Below are 25566 nucleotides of genomic sequence, written 5' to 3'. Positions count from 1 at the left end.
AAAACTTTTAAATACCATTTTGTAGTGGCAATAAAATATACATAGAATGGTGAGGAATATAACCCTTTTAAGAAGAAATAGAAAGCTTTAGTAAAAGATATTATATAAGACCTAAATAATGGGAATTATATACCATGCTCATGGATAGGGAAGCTCAAGAGCACAAAGATGTCAAACAACCTAAAATTGGTCTACATAATAAATGTAACTCCAGTGTAAATCCCAACAGGTTTTTTTTCATGGAACTTAATAAGGCACTTCTAAAATCTAAATGGGAGAAGGCAGAAGAAAGGTTTAAAAAGTAACAATGGACACATGAAATAGAAAACAAATAGCAAACTATTGTTTTAGGTGGTTGGTCTGAATTTTGGTTCTTGTAGGTGGGAGGGTATGTCTGGTTGTTGTTACTCCAACTTGGCCAGTAGCAGAAGTCTCTGCTGTATTTTTAAAAACCTGTTTGTCTTCTCAAGAATCCTAGGAGACCAACCACACGTGAGAAGAACATGATGGGAGCAGAGGAAGCGCACATATATGTGAAGACTGTGTCAGGAAGCGAGGAGATCATGCCGGACACGTATCGTCCTACTGTGGAGGTGGAGAGGAGGAGGGGACTGTGGTGGCTGGTGCCCAGACTGAGCCTGGAATGATGTAGCTCAGAGAGCAGAACTGGAGCTGGAAACCCGGGGATCTGAGCGCGGCGTGAGGAGAGATGCGAAGCTGCTTCATAACCAATCCAAACTTCACTGACAGATCTGGAAAACTTTTGGATTGGCTTGTTTCTTTGAGGACAGATCTGACAAGATTCATTCCAGCTCTCAGATCTTGTGGTTTAAGAAGCAGCAAACCACCAAGTGAGATCACTGTGCATCCAGAAGGAGCCCTTGGGTCCTGCTCCTGACCCCAGCGGGCATTTTCTCTCTCTCTCTCTCTCTCTCTCTTTCTCTCTCTCTCTCTCTGATTTTAGAAAAGGGGCTTGATTTCTTTTTTTTAAATATATTTTATTGATTTTTTACAGAGAGGAAGGGAGAGGGATAGAGACCTAGAAACATCGATGAGAGAGAAACATCAATCAGCTGCCTCCTGCACACCCCCTACTGGGGATGTGCCCGCAACCAAGGCACATGCCCTTGACCGGAATCGAACCTGGGACCCTTGAGTCCGCAGGCTGACGCTCTATCCACTGAGCCAAACCGGTTAGGGCGGGGCTTGATTTCTGAGTGTCTTGCCTCCTCACCTCTTTTTACATCCCATTTCTCAAAAAATCATGATACCTGGCTTCTATGGGAGGGTTCGTCAAGGCCAGCATGATATAAAAATGAAGCTCAGAGCGGGTAATGAAGGAAAACAGATCCTGTTTCTGAATATCTCAGGGTAGAAATCAGATGGAGCCACACATGCCTTGGCTACAGAGGCAGCATATGGTTGGACCATTCATTACTCCCACTGTGTCTGTGATCAGACATATTTAAGGAAGACAAATTGCAATGGGCTGCGTGTGCATGTGTGTGTGTAGGGTAAATAGTGTTTTAAATGATTATTAGAAATGAGGCTATATCCATTTTGTGGGAGTAGAGAGAAAAGCCCAAGCCCTTGGACTATCATGGGGAAAAGCTCATGGTCAAGAAGAGAGATCCAGAGAATTCAGTGCATGAACACTGGGCTGGAGCAGTGGGCTGAGTAGCAATGTGGCTGCGTGTGAGGGAAGGCTGTGCAGTGTCAGCGGGCTCAGGCTAGGCCTTCACCATCGCCTCTGTGAGGAGGCTTCCGGGAATCCTGCCTCTTCTCTTCTTCAAATAACAAAGGACGGATTCTACAAACTCAGTCACTGCCACATGCCAACTGTGCTTTGCAAGGCCCCTTGTGACATTCAGTTGTACTCTATATCCCCCGGGTGCAGTCACTTTGGCCATTTTGTCTATAATATGAGGTCTGACATATTTGGGACCATTTATTTTAATTCCACTTACAATCCATTGCTTAGAATCTTTCGTTCAAATTGTTTCTACTAAACTAGCAAGGTTCAATGTTTCTATCATTTTTTTTCTGCTACAATGCACAAAAACTTATCCTATATAATAAAAGGCTAATATGCAAATTGTCCCCTCGGGCGGGAGTTGGACCAACTGGGAGTTTGACCTGGGGGTGGGGCTAGCTGGCCAACCACCCACAGCCCCTCTCCTTGGCCAGCCCTGCCCCCAATCGCCCCCCCCCCCATCCCGATTTGGGGGGGGGGGTGTTCCTCCCGTCGGCCGGCCCAACCTGATTGGCCCTGATCAGGGCAGTCCAGCCGGACCCCACCCATGCATGAATTCATTCACCGGGCCTCTAGTTGTGGAATAAAGTGAAACAGTCCTTCTTATGGACTTGTGACACATCTGTGGTTTTTCTCCACCTATATTAAAGTATGTCATTGGCCCTGGGGTTGGAATTAAGGCTATCCCAGGGGTACTCCTGTCCTGGCACTCTCTCTGCTGGCTGGTGATGGAGATGATCAGTCCTCCACAGGGTGCAGCCCATGATCATGTTGTGCTTGCCTTCAAAGGGTCTTCAGTTCACCACCAGAGGGCGCACTGCCCCAAAGCCAAAGGCACTGAGGACGTCTGAATTCCACAAACTAGTCACCACCCTAATTAATGAAATTCCGTTATAGAGCACAAAACGGTGTGGATCCAAATCCTCCCATTACTTCAAGCCTACTAGGATCCCTCCCCCTCTGTGAAGGCTTCCTGGCCTCCTGCCCCACAGTCTGTAATGTCCATCTTCCCCTCCGGGGGGCAACCCTCTTACTGTTGTGCCGATCAGCCATTCTCTCTGACATTGCCTTCCAGACCTCCTTGCTGCATGATTCCAGCCTCAGAATGTCTGGCCAAATGAAACCTGTTTCTCCCCTTGCGATAAGCCTTAAACTCTTTATTCTTTCATTTTGTATTTTTGTTTTACAGTATTTTCTAATAGTTGAGTGAAAAAAAGGAAGAAGATTCATCTTGTGTCCTATTTTTATTGGAAATAGACAGTATTTCAGCTACACTGTGGGGAAGTGGGCTTTGATGAGGAACCTGGAAAGGAGCCACCAACTACAACACTGTTTCTATGGCAAAATGCATTGTGAATTCTAAGCAACGGTCATACAAATGGCCTATTAGAGCATAACCCATTACCAGGTGATGCCTTGTCATGCTTCCAAAACTATTTACTGCTGGAAACAATCTGCATTTCAGTGAGACTTAAAAACCCCTGACTTTCCCAAGGCATCGTTAACTATAATATAAAGCATATTTATTTAACCTGAAACTTTTTTTTTAAATGTCAACAAAATTTGCTAGGCATTTCTTTCCCATGGATCAATGTAATCCAGTCCCAGGTGTGCAAAAATGTCTTCTTCACTTTCTGCTTCGAGAAATATCCTCTGAAAGCATAACAAGAAATATGGGCATTCAGATATTGTTGTTCAGCATCGCAGTGCTAACACAAAGCAAGTGTTACTTGTAAAACTATCTTGACAAAATGAATTATTGCCAAAAACAGAATTCCCTGCTTCTGAGCATTAAAAGTCATCTTAACTGAATTCTATAATTTTTATATTTTCCCAGGACAAAACATGGCACTTAACAAATTAAGGTAAAATATGACAGCCTCATATATTCAGTTAAAGGCACTTGGTATTTTTCCTGTGGTTCTTAACCACAGTTGTTCATTAAAACCACCTGAAGAAGTTTTTTAAAAAAAATATATTGAAACTTGAGCTCAGTCTAATGAAATCAGAATGTCAGAAGAGTTCTTGCAATCAATCTATTTAAAACCTCTGGGTAATTCTAATGTGCAGCTGGAACTCAGTACTGTTGCTATAGGTAACGAGGAGTGGCAAGAATTGGGTACTCCTATGTGTTGTGTTCTCCTCCTGGCCCTCCACACCTGCCCTCACCCCACCAGGCTTCCACTCTTGTCCCCTTTAAGACCAAACACCACTTCTCCTCCATCCCATAGTGTTGGGTGCATAGGAGACACTCGATTATGTTGAACTATTTATTATATGTCAATTTGCAAGTGTTCCTAAATAGGGTTATGTGAATCTGCCTCCACGCACACGCTCAACATCCTGCCAGCATCCATGGCCCTCTCTTCTGACAAGAGCACCTTGATTTTTCTTTGGGAACACCCCACGACCCACTCTCAGTCTATGAGGATCGGGTGGGACTCATCTCACCTCCAAAAAGGGACACACAATCCAAGTCTGGCCAATCAGAGCCACCGTAACGGATTCAGGATGGGCACAGGGCCCAGGCCTGGCCGATGAGCATCAGCTCAGGCTCTTGCTGGAGCTACTAGGTAAGAGGCTCTTCTCTGTTGGGGTGGCTAAGCTGGAAGGAAGGGACTCATGGGAAAACCCTGCCTGAGAATGAAACCAGCACGGAGGGAAACCTGTGTGAGCACCTGGATGCCGCCACACCTGAAGTCAATATTACCCGGATGCTGCAGTATTGAAGCCAAAGTCCTCTTCTGTGACCATGCCGTTTTAGGTTGGGTTCCTGACACTTGTAACAAAGAAAGCTCTAACTAAATACACCTTACTTAGTCTATAAACTAGAGGGCAAACACGATTACTTTCAGTTATTTTATGTCTCCTTTCCTCTCAGAACTTAGTTTAGTGTCCGTGACCACTGTACAAACAGTAGACCTCAGCACTTGTGGACTAACAGTTGAACATTTTTTAGCTCTTTATAACTGATATAGTAATTTATCATTTTGCTGCTGCGTGAGTTTGAATTGTGACATTGCCAGGCTGGCATGCCAAATGAGTAACATGGCTGCTGAGTGAGCCTAACTGACCACTCGGCAACCTCTCAGGGCAGCTCTGACGCTTCCCTTCTTGCAGTCAACTCTCTTTAATGACCTAAGGGGTCACTCACAATGCTACTGCCTACTGCATTTGAGGAGTGCTTGAGTGGTATTTGTGATCTTTGGTTTTCTTTGGAGTTACTCATCACAAACACCAAGGATATACTAAACTCAATGAATATTCACTGCTGGACTGGTTCTGGGGACCCCATGAGCTCGTCATCTTTGAGCCCAGTGCCCCTGAGGTGCATTCTGGGCCAGGTGGGAGGCTGAGCTCCCATTAGGATCTTCCCAGCTGCCCTCAGCTGTGGTCTGTGGGAGCAGGACACTCTGGGCAAAGGAAATGGAAACTGGACACTAAAATCAGTTCAGGAACAGTGCTCAGGGAGCCAGCCTTTGGGAGGAGGGTCAAAGTCGTCCATCTCAGGGAATCAGCTCTACCTTGGTCTTGTCGTACAGAGCATGGTTATCCAGCATCATCTTCCGCTCATGTGTGGCATAGCGCCGGAGGTCTCTCTCAAATTGCTGGACAAGAGATAAATAAAATAAGTTACTACCAAGTCTAGACTGTCTTCAGTATTATGCATTTAGAGGCATCTACATCCCTAAAATGAAATGTCTATCTCAACACTAAACGTTCCACGAAGTGGAATTAAACTCTGCTAAACATTCTCAAAGCGATTTTCTCCCCCAGATCAAAGCTCTGCTATGACAGAGATCTGTGCTCACGTGTTCGCACTAGAATGTAAGCTCTGTGGAAACAGGAACTCAATTTCTTTTGTTCGTAACTATACAGTGTTCCTCGTCAAATATGCCTGGCACATTGATGTATGGCAAATGTTTGTTGAATGAACAAATGGATATTGTGAGGATTGTGTACAGAATAATAACCAGATATTATTCAGAGTAAATGCTGGTTAAGTAATGTGGGTGGACTTTAGTTTTTGTTTTTTTAATTTGGAATATTAGATTTCCAAAAGGGAAGGAGGAATCAGGAGACCCAGGTTCCAGCCTGGATTTTGTCCCTGCCTGGCTGTACATCTCTTGACAAGTCACCCAGCCTCTATGAATCTTGTTTGCTCAAACAGGATGATGGAAGAAGTGCATGAGGAAGGTCCCCTCTGGTTCTAACATCCTCTCCTATGAGATTCTGTAAAGCCGATGGTCTGAGCCACCTGCCCCAGAGCAGCATCTCCTATGATCAGGGGTGGACTCTGAAGTCACAGGGAGAAAAACCTGAAACCTAAACTAGCGGACAGGAATGACTTGGAATAGGAGGACAATCAATGAAATTGTCATTGACATTAATTTTTCTGAGAAGCGTAAATCTAGAAATACTGTTCTTTCCTGTGGGAATCGGGTGAAAGTAGGGATAATTGCGCCCTCTAGTGGCGACGCATGCTTTTTTTATTACAGGAAAGCAGGTTGAAGCTGGGAACTGCTCTGCTAGCCCACCACTTGGGTGTGAGAGAAGACAGATTTTCCAAGCAGGAGGCCTTTATAATGCAGCAGAGGGAAGCCAGGATTGTGGGGAAAGTGGGGTGAAGCAGATCCTGGGTGCTGTAGCTGCTGGCCAGCACAGGGTCTCCTCCCAGCCCTGGGTGACTCTCCTGCTGTCTACCACGCTTAGAATAGTGGCTGCGCACACTGAGTGAGGGGAAGTCTGCAGATGAGGGGATAGTGGGGTCACTGAGAGGCTGCCCTGGGCTCCCCAGCTCTGCGTGGTGAGAGGTTCCTGGACTCCTGTGCTAAAATGTCAGGAGCATTTTCCCACACACTGTTAGGGATTATGATGATGGCTTTCATTTGGAGAGTATTAATGTTTACTCAACAAATATTTGTTGATCATTTATTATGTGCCAGGTGTGTTCTGGGTCTTTGGAATAATTCCAGCCCCAAAGCACAGACACCTGACATTTAACTCAAGGTTGAGGGCAATTCATTTGTGTCATGTCATTCATCTTCCGTATAAAAACCTCCAGGGACTCATTTCTCTGAGGAACAGCCAGCTGCTTTGGGACACGGGTGAAACAGTCGGGGGTGGGGGTGGGGGGAGGGGGGGACTTAGTTCAGAGTGTGGAGCGCGTACTAATGAGACTCCAATCAGGGGCTCCATCTCTGTGACTATAAAATGCCTGGAGCGGGGAGCTGCCGCCCGGCCAGCCTGACCAGGTGCCGGGGGTGTGCCGAGGGCTTTGCCAGCTTCATCTCACTGAATCCTGTGGGCCAGGGAGGTAGCTGAGGTCACCGCCCTCACTTTCCTGGTGGGAAAACTAAGACTTACAGGACATCGGGAGCCTGTCCTACATCACCCAGCTGCCAGGGGGCAGTGCAGAGACGTGTGACCAGGTGTGGGGAGGCCAAGCCTGTGCTCTTAGCCACCACGCTGCTGGCTCTGCCTCAGTGCCTCTCACACTTCACCTGCATTGGAATCACCTGGGGAGCTTTTTCAACTACGAATTGCTGGGCTCCATCCCCAGAGTTTCCGATTCAGTAGGTCTGGGTGGGGCGGAGAATTTCCATGTCTCACCCGTTCCCAGGTAAGGCTGATGCTGCCGGTTGAGAGACCACACTTTGAGAATGACTTCCAAATCCATCTGTCTCGCTTGACCACGTGCAGGTGGGATGCCAGATGTAGAGCTTCCTGGGCACTGCCCCTCCTGTCACCCCGCCCCCACTGCCACTGTCCCTGCTCTCGGCCAGGGTCCCGAGGACCCAGGCAGTGCTTACCCGGGAGCCCGTCCAGCCCAGCAGAGCGAAGGCCCGGCGCTCGTAGGGGCACATGACCAGGTCCACACGGATGGCCTTCCAGGTTTTTCCTTCCTGCTGGCTGGACTTGCCACCGTCTACTCCCTGATGGTGCAATTTTAAAATCAGGAAGCATTTTTGGAAGTGATCTAAAGCATCCACCTTCCTGCTAGGCAACTTGAGCTTTTCAAATGTTGACTCTACAAGGTCATAGTATAAAAGTAATCCCTGCAAACAAATGGAAAGACATAAATCAGGAAGAGTCCCCGATCGACAGGGTCCCCGGTTTTACACCAGGCTCTTCTAAAATTTTTATTTATTAGTATTTTTTAATTTTCATTTTTGTATTGTTTTCAGAGAGAAGAGGAGAGGGGGAGAGAGAGAGAGAGAGAGAGGGAGAGAGAGAGAGAGAGAGAGAGAGAGAGAGAGAGAGAGAGAGAGACATCAGTGTGAGAGGAACATCCATCGGCTGCCTCCTCCACACCCCCTACTGGGCATGTGCCCTTACTGGGAATCGAACCATGACCTGGTTCATAGGTGGATGCTCAACCACGGAGCCATGCTGGCTGGGTGGCACCAGGTTCTTAAAAAAAAAAAAAAAATAAAAATAAAAGAGTTTCTATTGATTTTTTTTAGGGAGAGAGAATAGAAACAGGCATGCCTGCTACTGGGGGTGGAGCCTGCAGCCTGACCAGGAACCAGTGATCTCTTGGTTCAAAGCTCCAGCTCAACCACACCAGCTGGGCTTATACCAGGCTGTTAATGGATGTTCTTAATGGACGCCTTGCGGATTCCAGCAGAACGTGGGTGTGTTTTGTCCTGGCGCTGTGAGCCCACCTGGCCACGCCCAGAGAGGAAGCCAGGGCGGGGGGTATTATCCTCCCTGGGCAGCGGAGAAATTTGGCGGTTGGAGAGGCCCAGCCAAGGCCCATTGACAGCAGAGCTGCCAGAGAATCTACCCCCCATTTCTGATCGCAGGCCAGTGCTAAGCAACTCGCCTTCCCCTTTAAGAACAAACCGACCATGAACAAAGAAAACACAGGCTGTGCGTATGCGGAACCTCATGGCATGGCATTCGGCATTGTACCAGCTGTTGCAAATAATTGAGACTCGATTTGTCATTATATGAGTGTGAGGTAGTGTGCAAAGTGCAATGGCATTAACACAGTGCTTCTTGCGTGCCCAAGCATCCACTTTTGACCTTTCTTCTTACCTTCCTTTCCCATAAGTTTATCACTTTAGGTAAAAGCTGTTGTTCTTCTTCCTCTGTTGATCCTGGGCTGGTAATTAAGAAATCTACGTCATGCCCAATCTTCTTACCCCTGATTACAAATAACCAGGAGGAAATGGAAGTTAGATTTTTAGCTCTCAGTCTTTAACACTCTTTGTTTTCATGCCTTATGCTTAAGGTTTGCAACACAAAATGCTCCTGATCTTTGTTTAAACAAAACATCCTTGGTTATACCACCCCACGCCTTGCAAGATAAATTTATGACACAAAACATTTAAAAAATCATACATGTATATGATCATGTATGTGTGGGTAAAAATGACAAGGAAGATTATTTCTTCTGCACACTCACACGTGCAGTGCACCCCCCTGTACCCCCCCCCCCACACATACAGACAAGCATGGTAACAGTAAACTAAGAACTATATTTGCATAATATAAAATGGGGCTCTTAGGATTATGACATAGATTAAGGGCTCAGCTTGCCAGGACAGCCAACAGCACCATGTAAGATAGCCAAAGAGAGAGTCAGGGGAGGGTGTGAGGGGGAAGGAATCTCTTTCTGAAAATGGAGGCTTTTTCCTGCACACATCTCTGTGGAAAGTTCATTCATTCATTCATTCATTCATTCATTCATTCATGGGCTCAACCAATATTTTTCAATGCCTACTTTGTGTCAGGCACCATGCACTGGTTCTTGCCAAGCACTAAGTTCTAAAATCTTAGTGGGAAAAGCACGAATACAAACAAACTACTTGGCAGCTCTCCAGGAAGCACTGAGAAGGGGTGCCTAGCCGAGCATAGGGAGGAGGGATTCAGGGAGGGCTTTCTGGAGGGGGTGGCATTTGAATTGAATCTTAAAGGATGAGAAGACATCAGCCAGGTGACTTGAGGAAAGCCAGGACAAGCAGAAGACCCAGCTGAGCAAAGTCCCAGAGGCAAGAAACAGCCCTGTGTGTGCAGAGAATGATGAGCCAGTTGGGGTTGCTGGGGTGGAACACGAGGTGCAGGAAACGAGGCTGCAGAGAGAGGCTGGGGCCACCGCACCAGAGACCTTTCGTGCAGGTTCAGAAGCCTAGGGAGCCCCTGACGGCGTCAGAGCAGGGGAAGCCGAAGCAGCCCTCGTATTTACCTCCGGAACCCTCCTGTCACGGTGACGAAGGCATCCGGGAGAAATGCCCAGACGGCCTCTTTAACCAGCACGCCCACAGCCTCCGCTTCGGCCTTGGTCACACAGCTGACCAGGTCTTCATAATAGAGGAATCCTGAGAGGCCGTTGGACAGGTCAGTGGAGAGAGGGACACGTCTCATGTGAACTGACCAGCCCTCCAAGGGAAGGGGTTCTGCTCCACGTACAGCTAACGTGGCTACAGGCGTGTTATTTGTCCTCCCGGGTGTGAATTTTTCATGGTAGCAGTGGCTCTTTGCTTTCTAACTGAGAGGCTCACAATTTCCTAAGAAAGAAGCAGTCTTGCATATCCCTGTAGAAACCAAACGGTTCAAATCCGACTCCCTATTGAAGAGCCCGCGCTCTTGATCAGTAAGCCACGCCCTATTATTAAGGAAGACAATGCACAAAGGTTTGGGGTAGGAAGGCTCAGGGTTGGAAGGTGATAGATGAAATAAAGTTAAAGTCAAGAGTCGGAAGAGGGTAGGTGTGCATCTAACGTGCAAAACATCTTTGGTGGTTGGCTTGTTGCTTCTTTGTCGGACCACCATGAAGAAATGAAAGCTCAGACAGGATTGTTCCGATGAAGAGTTGTTGTAATGACTTGATTACTCCCACAGACCCATAAGGGGGCTGTGAGGCGGAGGGGTAAAGGAGAGGGAGGCCTTACCTCCAAGATGTGAGATGAAGCATTGGAGGAGAGGTGAGCAGAGGTTTGGGGGGGGGACTCACAGATCCCGCGGGACAATGAATTGTCCTTCAATACAAGGCTCTGTTCTCTCATCTCGGTCCAAGCGGGAGACCTTCCAACTCTGCTTACGTCTCTCTAACAGTGGGAGGCTCTGATACCTCCAGGGGCAGCCCAATTCCTGATTGCAAAGTCTATTTTGGGAATTCTCCTCCCCACCCCCCACCCCCAGTTTTATTGAAGTATAATTGACAAATTAAAATCTGTATATATTTAAGGTTTCCAATGTGATGTTTTGATAATTACCAGTCAAGCTAATTAGCACACAATGGAAATGGATAAGTAAGTTATGATACCAAGGCAGAAAAATTTCTGAGGGTAGATCTCATGCTAAGTGCTCTTACCGCAATAAAAATCAACTTAATAAATTAAATACATAATTTATTAATGTGAAAAAATAAAAAGCAATGTTCCATTAGACTTTTTATACAAAATATTTCATCATGGCTGATATTCAAACTGCAACTCACTTGGTAGCCATAAAATTCCTGTGTGCATTCGGGATGTACACACACCGAAAGTCATGACTGACAATTTCTTTAAGGACATGTGCAGATATCAGGAATGAGCTTGGAGAGACTATAATAATTTGTTGACACCTGGGAAAGCAACTTTATTGGCTTTCTTGCTTTTCCTTTTGGTATGGTTGGGGAGGTTAGCTTATTACAAGAAACAATACACTGAGCAATGTTATATTTCAGAAAGTGATTGTTCAAGGCCAAATATATATATTTTTATTGATTTCAGAGAGGAAGAGGGAGGGAGAGAGAGAGAAATATCAATGATGAGAGAGAATAATTGATTAGCTGCCTCCTGCACACCCTCTACTGGGGATAGAGCTGGAAACCACAGCAGGAAAAGAGGCCACACAAGCACCTCAGCTCATGGGGACTAGAGTTGAGATACAGCTGACTTAGAGCTCTACCTCCACCTGCCCAGCCCATGGTAACGACGGGAGGTTTTCAGGAGATATGGTTTACCTGCTTTCTGCATTCGTGTAAACTTCAGGGTTTTGTCCGACCTTATTTTACTCAGGGTCCTGAAACCCATCCGGAACCATTTCTCAGATGTCTTCAGTCCCACCCCGAATACAGAAGTAAAGAGCTGAAAGGGAAGGAGAGGCATGCCTTCAGTTCTAAAATAGTCATAACAACGAATGATACTTTTCAAGGTCAAGGGATTAAGAAAAAGTGTAAGCAAATCTCTCACCCAGTTTCTCCTCAATATGACAAGTAAGTGGGTGATAGTAATTTTTTAGAGAAATTTTTGTTTCAGGGGGGTCCTCTCCTGATAAATGAAGTAGGCACGAGAAGGCAGGTTCTCACATCTGCATAGGGTTCCCCAGTAATTGGATGACGGCATGGCCTGTGCTGTCCACCTGTGACAACAGCTATCCCTGTTGGCATTTCCCTTTGCCAAGGGTCCCTCACACACTCATGCTCTGCAGATTTATCCTCACACTTTAAAGAGGGATGCGCATGGAGGTTGTATAAATTCTCCACCATCACACAGCTGAAACCCGGTCTGTCTGCCCTCCAAGCCTGGGTTCCTGCCCACCACCACCACCTTTTGGGCCTGTGCATCCCTGCTGAACTGAAGGGATTGGCAGAAGTCTCTCAATTCCAAGGTGAGGAGCACTGGGAGGCAATAAGGCTGCTCCAAAGTAGACAAGGATGCAGGAAGGAGCTTGTCAACACAGGCTTGCCCTTTAAGAGCAGGTTTGTTTCGTCCCATGGTTGTCGTGTCCCTGTGGTATTTGTGCACGTGAGTGACAGACTCCTGGAAGGTAAGGTAATTTGTATCTCATCATAGCGTGGCAATAAGCTCCAGCACCTATGCTTATTTAGGCATCTGCTTCCTAGACCATTGGTATGGACTGAATTGCAGCCCCCCCCCCAAAAAAAAAAATTTATAATAATACAAGTGTAATATGCTAATTAGACTGGATGTCCTTCCAGATGACCTTCTGGACAAAGCCAGGACTGCAGCCACGGGATGGAGGCAGCGCCACAGCTGCGAAGGCCTACTCTTGCACAGATTTCATGCATTGGGCCTCTAGTATATATATTCATACGCCAAAGTCCTACCCTCTAATGTGATGGTATTTGGAGATGGGGCCTTTGGGAGGTGATTAGCTTTAGGTGAGGTCATGAGGGTAGAGCTATAGTGATGGGATTAGTGCCCTTATAAGAAGAGACGCCAGAGAGCTTGTTCTCTCTCTATCTCATGTGAGGGCACACTGAGAAGGAAGCCACCTGCAATCCAGGAAAAGAGTCCTAACCAGAACCCAACCATGCTGGCATTCTGATCTCAGAATTCCAGCCTCAGAACTGTGAGAAAAGAAATATTCGTTAGTGAAGCCACCCAGGCCATGGCATTTTGTTAGGGTAGCCCAGGCTGACTCATACAACCGCCTAGAATAAGTAATAGGATTAACTGAAAAACCATTTTTGAGAACTATGTGTAAAATCACTTACTTTGAAGGACTGATATCGCTCATCATTTAACACAGCTTTAACTTCAGAACTTTCTCCATCTTCAATAATCTCCTGCATAGACATTTGGAAAATATTTTAAATTAGTGATGTTGGACAATCACAGTCTAAGATGCTGAAATCGCTAGACTTTTCATAAAATGCACACCCGTTGTGTGGAGGATGTTCCCCTGGCTTATCCAGAGAAAACAAGACATTTCCCTATAATCTTGAAAATCCCAGGTCATATATTTCCAAGTGTCACTTTACAATCCTCAGGAACAAAGGTACAGAATGGTTCGGGTCCAAATCTATGGAACACCTAACCAGAATATTCACTGACCAAAGGTGTCTAAATATTTGTGATAATTTTCTTTTCAATGGATACGAACTTACTGAAACAAAGGTTTTTTTCATCTGAGTGGATTAGGTTCAGACCCATTGAAAGCCAACATGAAGTTCAAGCCTTTATGATATCTGGCTCAGAGCCACCCACCCTCCTCTAGATAGAATTAGGGTTATCTACCTTGAATAATTGACCTTGCACTTGACTATACTGAAACATACTCCTGGGTGACCGACCTGCCTTGCTGGGAATCCTTCCACATCATTAAATAAATAGGCACCCACCCCTGGCTCTCTATCTGAAACTTACACACAGAGATGCAGAATCAACTCCACTGCCCATTACACCCACCACCATCCTGGAGGGTGACGCCCCCTGATGGAACCGAGGCCCTTCACCCAGCCTGTGTCTGAAGTCAGACCATCCCCTGCTGTCGACCTTTGAAGTCACTAGAGTCTTTCACTGTGATCTGTACTAATAAAAGGGTAACATGCTAATTATACCAGATAGACCAGACGTCTTCTGGACAAAGCCACATTGGCTATGAGGGCTGAGGGCAGGCCGGCAGTGGCAGCAGCAGCGGGGTGATGGGGCAGTGCCTTCCCCTGATCAGCCCAGTCGCCTCCCACAGAGGGGGAGCAGGCCTAAGTCATCAGTAGGACATCCCCTGAGGGCTCCTGGACTGTGAGGGGGAGTAGGCTGGGCTGAGGGACCCCACCTCCCAGTGCACAAATTTTCGTGCACCAGGCCTCTAGTTAATAATAATACAGGAGAGTTCTTTTTTTTTTTTTCACTTAGATGACCCCACATAGCTCCAGCTGTCATAATATTGGTTATAGATTTTATCTATCTCTCTATCTCTTTATCATCCTATCTATCTATCTATCATCTATCATCCATCTAATCTATCTAGAGAAAGTAAATAAGTCATGAATCTATCTACATAGTTGACAGAAAAATCTATTCTCTCTCTCTTTTTCTCTCTCTCTCTCTCACTTTCTTCCCACCTACTTACCTATTAGAGGTGTGACAAATCACATTTCACCCTTACCTCTATGATACTCTTCACTTTGTCCCCCAAGCAGGGAATTCCTTCTGTGTCCTTCATACTGGTGATGGTGAATGGCAGCGACTTAAGTACAGAAGCCGCTCTCATGAATGCCAGATAGGAGCCTTCGTTTTCTCTAAACTCACAATTTTCAGCCAGGACCTCAAAGGCATCCTGAAGAATAAAACCAGAGCAGTAAAACACGGTCTTGTTTCCCAGCCCTGTGGTCACCTGCAAATGTCTCTTGCTCTCCTTGAAGTATTGGAACCCCGCCTGCCCTTTCCCTGGAGGTCAGGGTTGGGTCTTCAGTACCTTTGCACCCCTCTCCTGTTTGATAAGAAGACAGTCCTCAGAGTGTTGTGGAAGGAAAGTTTGAGTTCACTGCCATTAGACATTCAGAAATGATTTAACTGAAGCATGCTCTCATGCTCACTGCATCCTACCAAGTCATTACTTGGAGTTACTGACCCTTCCTTCTTTGCTTGCTGACTTTCCCACCGGCCTGAGGCCAGGATTCTGCCTTGATCACTGGGTATCCCCATCTCTTGGCTTGTATATAAAGCACAGTCAGCACTTGACACAGGCTGGCCGAATGATGCGTATAACCACAGGTGGCACAGGCTCCAGGCCGGGGTCATCTGAGGTGGAGTATGTTTGCACTTCTGGCGGAGGAGGAAGCAGCTGCAGCTGTGTGGCATCGTGCACATGGTGCCCATTTCCTGGTCCTCCTCGCACAGAAGTCTTCTATTCACCGTAGTGCTGCATGCTTTACCCACCTGACAACTGACTCGACACTGGAGGACAAGCAGTTGTGGGCTTGCTAGGCTCATTTGAACTGCAATTGCCAAACTTCAGGGCTGGATGGGGCTTTAGAGATAATCTAGCTACTCTCTAATTGAATGGAGAAGAAACTGGGGCTCAGAGAGGAATTGACTTCCCCGAGCTAGTTAACATCAGAGAAGCGAGAAGCGCTTTCGGTTTCCCAGCACAGGCTGTTAGTGCAGTATGGCTATTTCTATGTAATTTGCTCTTACTTTGTTTTGGACTAATCACCGTATTTGCTTTTTCAGAATATTTGCCTTTGACAAGTGTGGTGCCCAATAATGATGACTCTTAGTAAATAGTACTCTACCATCTTTAAAGAGTATAATCCAAATAGATTTGTCCATTTCCGTGACAGAAGTAGGTCCATTCTTGACAGAAAGAAAACCAGAGATTAGGGTGTATATGTGGTAGTGAGTGTGGGAAAAACTTTCCTAGCTTTTCATAAGAATTCACAGTTCGTAGACTCATGGGAAGGACCTGCAGGCCTCACCGGCCCTGGGTGATGTGAAGCCCCGTTACCGTGAATATGTGGTTACGGTTGTTTAAAGTGGTTCTTCTCTGACACGCGTATGGAGAGATCTTTCTTGCAGCAAGTGGTGGAGTCTCCTGGGGCTCTGGGTTGGGGCCACCCGAATAGTCTCTTCTCACCTAAACAATTGCATGAGCATTCATGTTTAATGACAATCAAGAGTAATAATCATAGACGTGCATGAAGAAAAAATGGGAAGCAGTTTGATGGCAATTATCTCTGGAAAGAGCATAAAATTTTAGGAGAGTCAAATTTTATATTATACAAATCTCTACTATTTGAATTTGTTATAATTAACATGCATTATTTTTCCAATCAGGAAAAAAAAAACACAACATGAAAAAGGACCATCAGTGAAATACCATTTTCTTTTTCTTTTTTCATAATTTTTTTCTTTATTGATTAAGGTATTATATGTGTGTCCTTATCCCCCCATTGCCCCCCCACCCCCCCACGCATGCCCTCACCCCCCTGGTGTCTGTGTCCCATTTCCCTTTTCTATGAAAAGGAAACGAACCTTCTTCGTGTGGGTTCTAACATGTTGGCGAAGGATTTTGAATTGAGAGCTTAACTTTCTTAATCTTTTGCTTTATGAATGGCCATAGTAAGAAAAAAAAATAGAAACCCTCTACTTGTCTGGCCCCAGAACATCAAGGCTTCAATATTTTGAAGTTGTGTGTGCACCTCTTCGTAAAAATGGCTACCATTTAGTAAGGTCAGGCTTTGTGTTAAGTGTTTTGCTTGTATGTTATTCTAATCCTCAGACCCATCCTTTGAAGTGGGTGCTATTGTTATCCCCTATTATAGAGGAGGAACCTGAAGCTCAGAAAAGCTAAGTGACTTGCCCAAGGCCACCCGGGGCGTGAGCAGAGAACCCAGGTCTGTTGATTCTGTAGCCCATGTTCCCAACCATGAAGCCAAGGACAGTGGAAATCACAACCAGGACACTTACGACGAGCTGGTGTTGTCCTGTCGTCGCCACTGGCTTTCCTGCGCTCATACATTCTATCAGCCAGGAGACGTCGAGGAGTTCTGGCTGTGAGCTGGCTCTTACCTTCTGCACCTGCAGCCACTCCAGGACATCAGAACCTGAGTTGTTTTCTGCCACAATGTGGGTGACAGAATCACTGCAGAAGGCAAGACAAATCACCAGCTGTGGGGACTTTCAGAATAAGAAGCTCCCCTCTCTCCTCAAGGTCCTCAGAGCATCCCCACCAAAGGGCAGCAATAGAGATACAATAACACTTCCTAGGTAATGCCATTAGCCCACTGTCCCTGCTGCTGCCACATAGAACTAATGTTTTGGTGTTTTATGTCCAATATCATATGAACTACAATAAGACTGCGAGACAAATAGAATTGTCTCAGAAAGCCTGAAAGGACAGTTGCCATAGTTACACACCAACGTGGAGAAGCCACAGGGAGGCTGCCAGGCTCTCTGAGCCCTGGGCTTTGCCTCAACCCGGGAAGGAGGAGCCCTGGGGCTCATCTTCCAAATCCATGCCCCTCACCATCCACTCTTTCCACCCCTGCTCCACCACCACTGTCTCCTCACTGAGGACACAGCCCTGCTCTAGCAGAGACATCAGATGCCTGGAAAAGTCAGGGAAAGAGTGACAAAATAACATATACAGAAGAAAAAGGTGAGAGAGAAGTACTCCAGAATATTAGAAAAAAACAATAACCACATACACACACGTACTAGTGTACGGTTGTCCCTCGGTATCCACAGAGGATTGGTTCCAAGACCCCCATGGGTACCAAAATCCCTGGATGCTCTAGTCCCTTACATAAAACGGTATAGTATTTGCATATAACCTATGCACACCCTCTCATGTATTTTAAACCAACTTTAGATTACCTATAGCACCTATACAATGTAAGTGCTATGTGAATAGCTAGTATACTGTATTGTTAAGGGATCAACTTCCAGGAATTTTAAAGTTATTTTCCATCTACGGTTGGTTGAATCTGTGGACGGAGAACCAGTGGATACAAAGGCCCAACAGTATGTGCTTACTTGATCCCCCCAAGAGCCTGAGGAGGTGGGCAGTATAATTTTAGATGAGAAAACCGAGCTCACGGAGGCTACATGAAACCAGAATTCAAACCCAGGTGTGCATGACTCAAGCAGTCTCTTAACGTTCTGCTGCTCTGTGGTTAGAGCCCTGGGTGAGGTTTTGTTTTGGTATTTTAATGTATTTTCTGTCATGAACCATCTACCATCATTTTTCTCCTTAGGAGAGAAAATATACATGAATGTCATTTTCAAGGACAGAAAGACCTGGGGTGGGGCTGAGGTGTATCTGCCTTTCCCTGGGCTTTCTTCTCACAGTAAAAGGTGGCAGGCAGCCTCACAAGGCGGTCCCCAACTCTCCAAAGACCCCAAGGCACTGCCGAGATGGCTGCTCCTGAAATATCAGTGGATTCAGTTCCTTAAACGCACCCCGTCTCTTAGCCATGACTAACTAAGGTGCTGGACTAGGTTTGGGAGGCCCTGAACCAACCAAAGCAGTTATGAGATGGAATCTGTCCCTCAGCTCCCCGCAGGGCAAATGCGCAGGCTCTTCTGCAACTAGTGTTGAACTGAAATGTGCTCCTCATGCTCCTTGGTGCCCAAGGGCAGGGACAGTGTTATGATCTGCCTGGCTACAGTCTGGGTTATAACCAGGCCTGGTGCCCAGCACATGGCCAGATTCATAGTAATGGCCAATAGGTAGACCATTGGTAGAATGAATAAATGACTTGATTAATCAATGGCTCCAAAGGAATATTTCTCCTTTTTTAAAGTTTTTTTTTTATTGATTTTTAGAGAGAGACGAGAGGGGAGCAGGTGAGAGAGAGAAACATCGATGTGAGGGCAAACCATCAATCTGCATACCTCCGACCACAGCGGTTCTCAACCTGTGGGTCGCAACCCCTTTGGCGGTCGGCTGACCCTTTCACAGGGGTCACCTAAGACCATCCTGCATATCAGATATTTACATTATGATTCATAACAGTAGCAACATTACAGTTATGAAGTAGCAACGAAAATAATGTTATGGTTGGGTCACAGCATGAGGAACTGTATTTAAAGGGCGAGAAGGTTGAGAACCACTGCCCTACCAGGATGGAACTTGAAACCTGGGCATGTGCCCTGACCAGGAATCGAACCAGTGACTTTTCAGTGCATGGGATGACATCCAATCAACTGAGCCACACCGGTCAGGGCAGGAATGTTTCTTAAACTCTAGTGTTTATCCAAGACACCCAGAAAACTGGGTGAAAATTCAGATGCCGGGCCCTATTCCCAGAGATTCAGATTCAGTAAATCTTACCTAGGGCCCAGGAACATGCACTTTTGACAAACTCCCTCCATGATTCTGACATAGTCAGTCAGTCCTGGTTATCTATTGCTACGGACCAATTGCCCCAAAACGTAATGGCTTAAGAAAGGTAATGATTTCATTATATCCGCAATTTTGTGGGTCAGGAATTCAGGCAGCTTGGCTGGTGATCCTTCTGTTTGGTGTGGTCCCCATGGAGGTGCGACGTTCCAGATGTCAACCTGACACCTTTGCGTGGCCTCTCTCAGGGCCACTCACACTCCTTGCAGGAGGTTCTGGGATCCAGGAATAGTAGAAGCCACAGGGCCTTTTATGACTCTGCCTCAAAAGTCACATTATGTCACCCTATTGGTCGAAGCAGTCACAAGCCCTCCCAGATGCAAGGAAAGGGGAACAGCCCCTACCTCTTCATGGGAGCGCCCATGTTTTAACCACCCCACCCCCACCCCCAGCCCAAGAACGCCACTTTGAGAAACACGTCTGTAAACGAAGATCTTCTTTTAACTGGATGTTGTGCTCAATTACAGAAATGTTTCCCAACACGGCGCGCGTTTCTCTGCAGGTACATCAGATAATTCTAGCAGGCACACCTGAACATTTAAAAGGCATATGTGTTTATTCATGTCTACATTTTAAAATTACACCTACCAGGCACGGTTTAATGGGTTTCATCGTTTTTATATTATATCTTAACAGCAACGGCGAACCTTTTGAGCTCGGCGTGTCAGCATTTTGAAAAACCCTAACTTAACTCTGGTGCCGTGTCACATATAGAAATTTTTTGATATTTGCAACCACAGTAAAACAAAGACTTATATTTTTGATATTTATTTTATATATTTAAATGCCATTTAACTAAGAAAAATCAACCAAAAAAATGAGTTCGCGTGTCAGAGCTGTCAGAGGTTCGCCATCACTGCCTTAGGACAACGCTAAATTATGTTTAACAATTCAGTTTAGGAACAATGAAAGGAAACCCATTATGAGTATAAAAACACGTGTGGTAAGAGATATAAGAGCCCCAGTGTGGCACTCAGGTGTCTGGAAAGCCCTGAGTTGTGGAATTAACTCATAAATTTTAGTTCTGAATTTTTTTTCTCTGGTATCTGTATCCTGGCTCTTCCTGTCTTCCTTTTCCTACTTGGTCCCGCCTCTCAGTATAATTAGAAAAACTCTCCATGAAGAAAGGCAGCAGCCCTTGTGCCTGGAGACAGACGCCCAATCTGACGTCCCCATGGCGGTCACCTGCTTTTATCTTTGTCTTTAAAACGGTTGTCTTTCCCTGGAAAGGTCATTCCTGATCCTTCCCATCTGATGTAGGACTTGTTTGTTTTTTTTTTAAGCAATGCTTTTAAATAGTAATTTACAGTTAAGCTGAGCTGTTTACAGTTTAAAAACAGCCAATTCCACTTAGCAACTGATCTGTTCCCGAATCCCTGAAACAGGAAAATCGAAGCAGTAAAGACAGGTTTCCATTTCCAGCCCTGATAGACTTAAAACTGGGAGGGTCTTGCCTTAACTTTATGGCCCATCTGAAATGGGATGGTGAGCATTTTCATTCATTTAAATTCCACAAATTTTGAAATACAAAGTAATTTGGACCAGAGCTGGACTAGAGTTTACATAGCATGCTCCTGAATTTATAAAAATAAAGTATCAATTTGCTGCTTACAAAAGTAATACTGGTGCATTGTAGAAAAAAAAATTAATTATAAAAATTAATCTTGGAAATCACAAGCTCCTCTGGCTGGTTCCATATTCACCAGATAAATCATTCTTTTGAGCAAGTATTTCCTGAAGCCTGCCATGTCTAAGAAAATTGCCAGAGGCCTGAGAGTGAGGTGTGTATGATGGCCCTGGTGACGCCCTTGCCCTTGGAGTCAAGGAAGCGTAACTGGATGAGATGAGGAGCAAAGCCAGTGGGAGGTCATGGATCTCCCATGCTCCAGGGAGGAAGTTCTCTCCTCTAAGAGGGCTTCCAGGGGTCATAGGTCTTAGACATAGAGGGGCGTAGGGAGGAGAGGTTCAAGGTTATGGGGGAAAATTAAGAAAAAAATATGAAGAAAAATGTGTTTGGACATCAGGCCTGGAAGGGGCCTACAGATGGACTAGTTCAACATCATATTTTCTGGAGCTGGTAGCATCTTTTTCATCTGGTGTTCAGTTTATTTGGCAATGACCTTTAATGTTTTTATTTCAGACACCACAAATTTGAAGTGATAGGACACTGTTAAAGGTAAACAAAGCTGGACACTAGTGAGAGCTGCAAGGATAGATTTTATTTAGTAACTAGAGGCCCGGTGCATGAAATTCATGCACTCGGGGGTGGGGGGGTAGGGGGGGGGGAAAGGGTCCCTCAGCCCAGCCTGCGTCCTCTTGCAGTCTGGGAGCCCTTGGGGGGTGTCCAACTGATGGTTTAGGCCCGCTCCCGGGGGGGTGGGGGTTGGAGGGGGGCGGGCCTAAGCCATCAGTCGGACATCCTTAGTGCTACCGCGGAGGTGGGAAAGGCTCCCTCCACTGCTGCTGTGCTCGCCAGCTGTGAGCCCCAGCTTCTGGCTGAGCGATGCTCCCCCTGCAGGAGTGCACTGACCATCAGGGAGCAGCTCCTGTGTTGAGCGTCTACCCCCTGGTGGTCAGTGCACATCATAGCAACCAGTCATTCTGCTGTTCGGTCAATTTGCATGTTAGCCTTTTATTATATAGGATAACTACTGCAATAGGGAAGAGGGTCCAGCATGAGGGCAGTTCAGCTTCAAAGAAACAAGGCAGGAGACCTTTTAAAGATTGGGGTGTGTTAAGGGAAAGGCACTGAGGGGCACTAGGGGAGTTGGTCCATGTGGCCGGCCGCCTGGCTTTGCTACTTGGCGCTTATTCAGAGGAGAAACACATTTCTTGACTCATTATGACAGGAGGCATCAGTGTAAGTTAGAGCCTTTGCTTCCCCTGGAGAATGAAATTGGGAGTTCTCTTCTGAATGTTTGCCTTTCTAAGAGCTGACTCTCTGGTCATTGAAATGAATGGAAAGTGAAGGAATCAGGGAAGGAAAATTCTAATTGAAGAAGAAGAAGAAGAAGAGGAGGAGGAGGAGGAGGAGGAGAAGGAGAAAGATACTAGTACACACTTGGAAACCATATTATGGTCTCTTAATTCTAGATGATAACTAAGCTACAATCCCGACTCCCCTGTCTCATCATAAACTCCTTGCTGGCAGGGCTCATGTCTTCCTCCAGTTTGTATGTCCAGGACCATACACATACTGTGCAGAGTGGGTATGAACAGAACTCTTTACTTGTGGTGCCACAATGGTATGCCTTGCTTTTACTGAAGACAATGCCTTCCAAAGGTAGCCTTGTAGACAAGTTATGGAGGCAGGACGAAAGTGTCATCTGCTGGACTTCTACTGCTTGAACAGTGGAACCCAGCAACTGTTAAACTGCCGGTGACACAACCCTGAAACCCATCCTTCCAGCCATAGCTCTTCCTTCTTCAACATGGAAGGGTATGTGCACACGTGCTGGGGAATATAACAGCTCCAGACAGTCCAGGGCATGCAGGTGCGCCATTTCTAAGCTGTGCTCAGGCCCAGATAAAGGAAGAATCAGATTTTCCCTCAAATTTAATCCTCCTGGAAGCCAAAGAATGTGCTAGGAACTATGAAGGTTATTGCCTATTTTCAGAACATCCTTTCCCCCCTTTAGCTCCTCCTTCTCAGAATCTTATTTACTAGAAAGGACAGGCATAGCTAGCCTTCACTATTGAGAAGCATCAAAATCAGCTTTTATTTTCATTTTTAAAATAGATGCATATTGTAAACAATTTGGAAAATGGAGAATAAAAGCAGCCATAATGTCTCACTACTACTCCCTCCTCCCCACCCCCAAATAAGCACTTGTAACATTTTGATTTCCTTCCTGTCTTTGTTCTACTTGTTTATATCACTTGACCTAGATCATATTGTGGAGAAAGAACCCTCTCCTCAGGGTTTTCCTGTAAAGGTCAGTGGATCCAGCTACCTAACAAGAAAACAATCACACTTTATAGTGCATATGGGCTCCTTTAATTTATCAAAGCGCATTGGCATCCAGCATCACCTCGGGTGGTGACATCAGACTAAACCATTTATCTGGAAACCAAGGTCAGAGAGCAGAGAGGGTGTCTTGCCTCACATGACGTGGCTGGGAAGAGTCAGGGCCAGAATTTGAGGTCTCTAGATTTCTTATCTAGAGCTTTCCCCCTGCAATGATGTCTATTGTCCTTTCCAGTGAACGTGTGCGTGTCTCAGTACAGAAATTCCGTTTGCGAGCTGGGACTTCTACTTCCTGTGGTTTATTGTTGTGCCATAGAACACATTTGTATTTAATGTGTCTGCTGGGCTGCCAGCCTGGGAACTCTGCCACCATCGCACACACAGCAGCAGTTTGCTCACCATGCACCAGTTTCCTCTGTCGCCCGAGCAGCTGGGCTCGGCCCCTGGCAGAGGGCACCTGGGCACAGCGCTGCCTCGAGAGCTCTCTTGCCAGAAGAAACTTGCCTCCGTAATCTGCCCGAGTACCTGTCTCTGCCACCAGGTATGGTTTATAGCTGTGCCTGTGACCCCACTAGCCAGCCGCTGCTGGAAGTATGGACCGTTCCACAGAGAGCTTTCTATGTAAGTGCTACCTTGACCATCTGGCTCTCACCTCCCTGCCCGGCCCTCACCAAATGTCTTTACCACAAAAAGCGGTTCCGTATTTGCTAAGGCTTTTAATTTCTGGGTGGTTCTTTTTTTCCAATTTCTTTTTAAAATATTGCCCCCTCTCTGCCTCTTTGCCTATGTCATCTTTCCCCTCCTCCCAATCCAATATTTTGGGTTAACATCACAAATGAGATAGGGGTTAAAGAGAAAAAAGAGGCAGAGAGGGGCAAAGGAGCCCACATAAAGAGAAACCAGAAGGGAGAGAAGCCATAGAAGACTCAAGAATTTCTGTAGGAGGCACTTTGATAAAAAATAAAATGTTTCTGTGACATCGTGTTTTCAGATGAATAATGGGTCTCATGAAAATTACCACATCAGATTATCGACTTTTTACATATGTCTCTCAAGCAATTTGAAGCTGACATCTCTTCAGCACGAAAGGCTTGCCCGTTTTATTTTTAAACATCAAAGACTATTTTGTAAATGCAAATTTATTTTCACATAGAATTCTTATCGTTTTTCCTGCAGGAAAAAAAAAATTGGTCAGTCTAGTCCTTTGACCATCAAATCCAGCCAGTTGTATTAATCATCATTCTTTATTCACTGCAAGGCCCCTGGTGGTTCTGTTTGGAACTATTTATGTCAAGGTTCTAATACCATTTATTTCTGGATTGCTTGTTTTCTCTTCCATCTATCTGAGTCCAGTGAAGAGCTTACATAACAGTGAGGAAAGCAGTAAGGCTAATTGCTGGGATGTGACTGGGTTTGTGAGTGAGCCAGTCAAGTAGCCCAATGGTTGCTTCAATTGCCTCGGTTCTCTTGAGCATTTCCATCACCCTCAGCCTCAGAGTTGCCCCTGAATCTTTAATGAGCATCCTTCTCTCTACAAACCCCACTCACACTGTTCATTGGAAAAGTAAGATCAAGGCCACACTGGGGTGCCTACCTGAGCCAGCTATAGTCACTCAACCTAGCCTGTCACAGACACTGGCCACCTCAGCACAGCCAGATGTTTAGCTCAAGAGTCAGGCAGCCAAAGCATTCTTTTTGCCTCAAAGTAGCTGAAATTTTTTGATTGAACTCGGGGGTGTTTTGTTCAAACGGGTCAAGAATGAAATTGAGTGGCTTCAGCCTTGATTTTTCAACTAGGTTTCTGTTTATCGTCCTTAGATACCTCATCTCATAAAAGTCAAAGGCAAAAAAAAAAAATTGTACCTTACTTTTGGATGCTAATTATTTTCAATATAATTCTATTCAGTCACCACTCATCTCACTTCCCCTAATTGGCTCAGATCTGTTTCTTGGTTTCATCACCTCATCCCTACATGGGAGGAAGCACAGGGTTCTTGGGTTTCAAAGGAGCTTTTCACAAAACTGACTCACAAATGAAATCAGTGGTGTCCTACCTGAGCTCATTCTCCACCCTGAATCCTTTCCTTCGAGCCAGCTCCATGAGGAAGGCTCTGCGGGTGGTTCCCATTTTCTTCTCCAGGATGAAGAGGACCAAATCTCGGAACTTGATGTCCTGAGGAGGAGAAGCCATCGAGGCACCCGTCTGCCTGGGTCTCTTCTTCCGAGGGCCTGAGTGGGCCATCTGCAGTGAGTCCAT

At 45.8% G+C, this 25566-nt stretch overlaps 2 protein-coding genes across 2 annotated transcripts in view; one reads left to right on the top strand and one right to left on the bottom strand.

The window, feature by feature from the left end:
• The window catches only part of OPALIN (oligodendrocytic myelin paranodal and inner loop protein), a 15747-nt gene extending 10484 nt beyond the window's left edge, over positions 1-5263 (top strand). Inside the window, exon 6 of the mRNA XM_081104504.1 lies at positions 471-5263. Within this exon, the coding sequence (XP_080960630.1) occupies positions 471-647 (177 nt within the window). The 3' untranslated portion in view covers positions 648-5263. The remainder of the gene's footprint in view (positions 1-470) is intronic.
• On the bottom strand, positions 2981-25566 carry DNTT (DNA nucleotidylexotransferase; the record flags this gene model as incomplete). The annotated part of the gene is made up of 11 exons (XM_081104503.1): positions 2981-3406; positions 5278-5361; positions 7567-7812; positions 8798-8906; positions 9948-10080; positions 11712-11835; positions 13209-13280; positions 14603-14773; positions 15944-16072; positions 16906-17080; positions 25364-25566. 11 exons carry the CDS (start codon positions 25564-25566, stop codon positions 3320-3322), a joined length of 1533 nt encoding a protein of 510 aa, XP_080960629.1. The 3' UTR covers positions 2981-3319.

Source organism: Myotis nattereri (assembly GCF_964212035.1).
Source record: "Myotis nattereri genome assembly, chromosome: 13".
NCBI lineage: Eukaryota > Metazoa > Chordata > Mammalia > Chiroptera > Vespertilionidae > Myotis > Myotis nattereri.
This window is presented reverse-complemented; position numbering and strand designations above follow the sequence as displayed.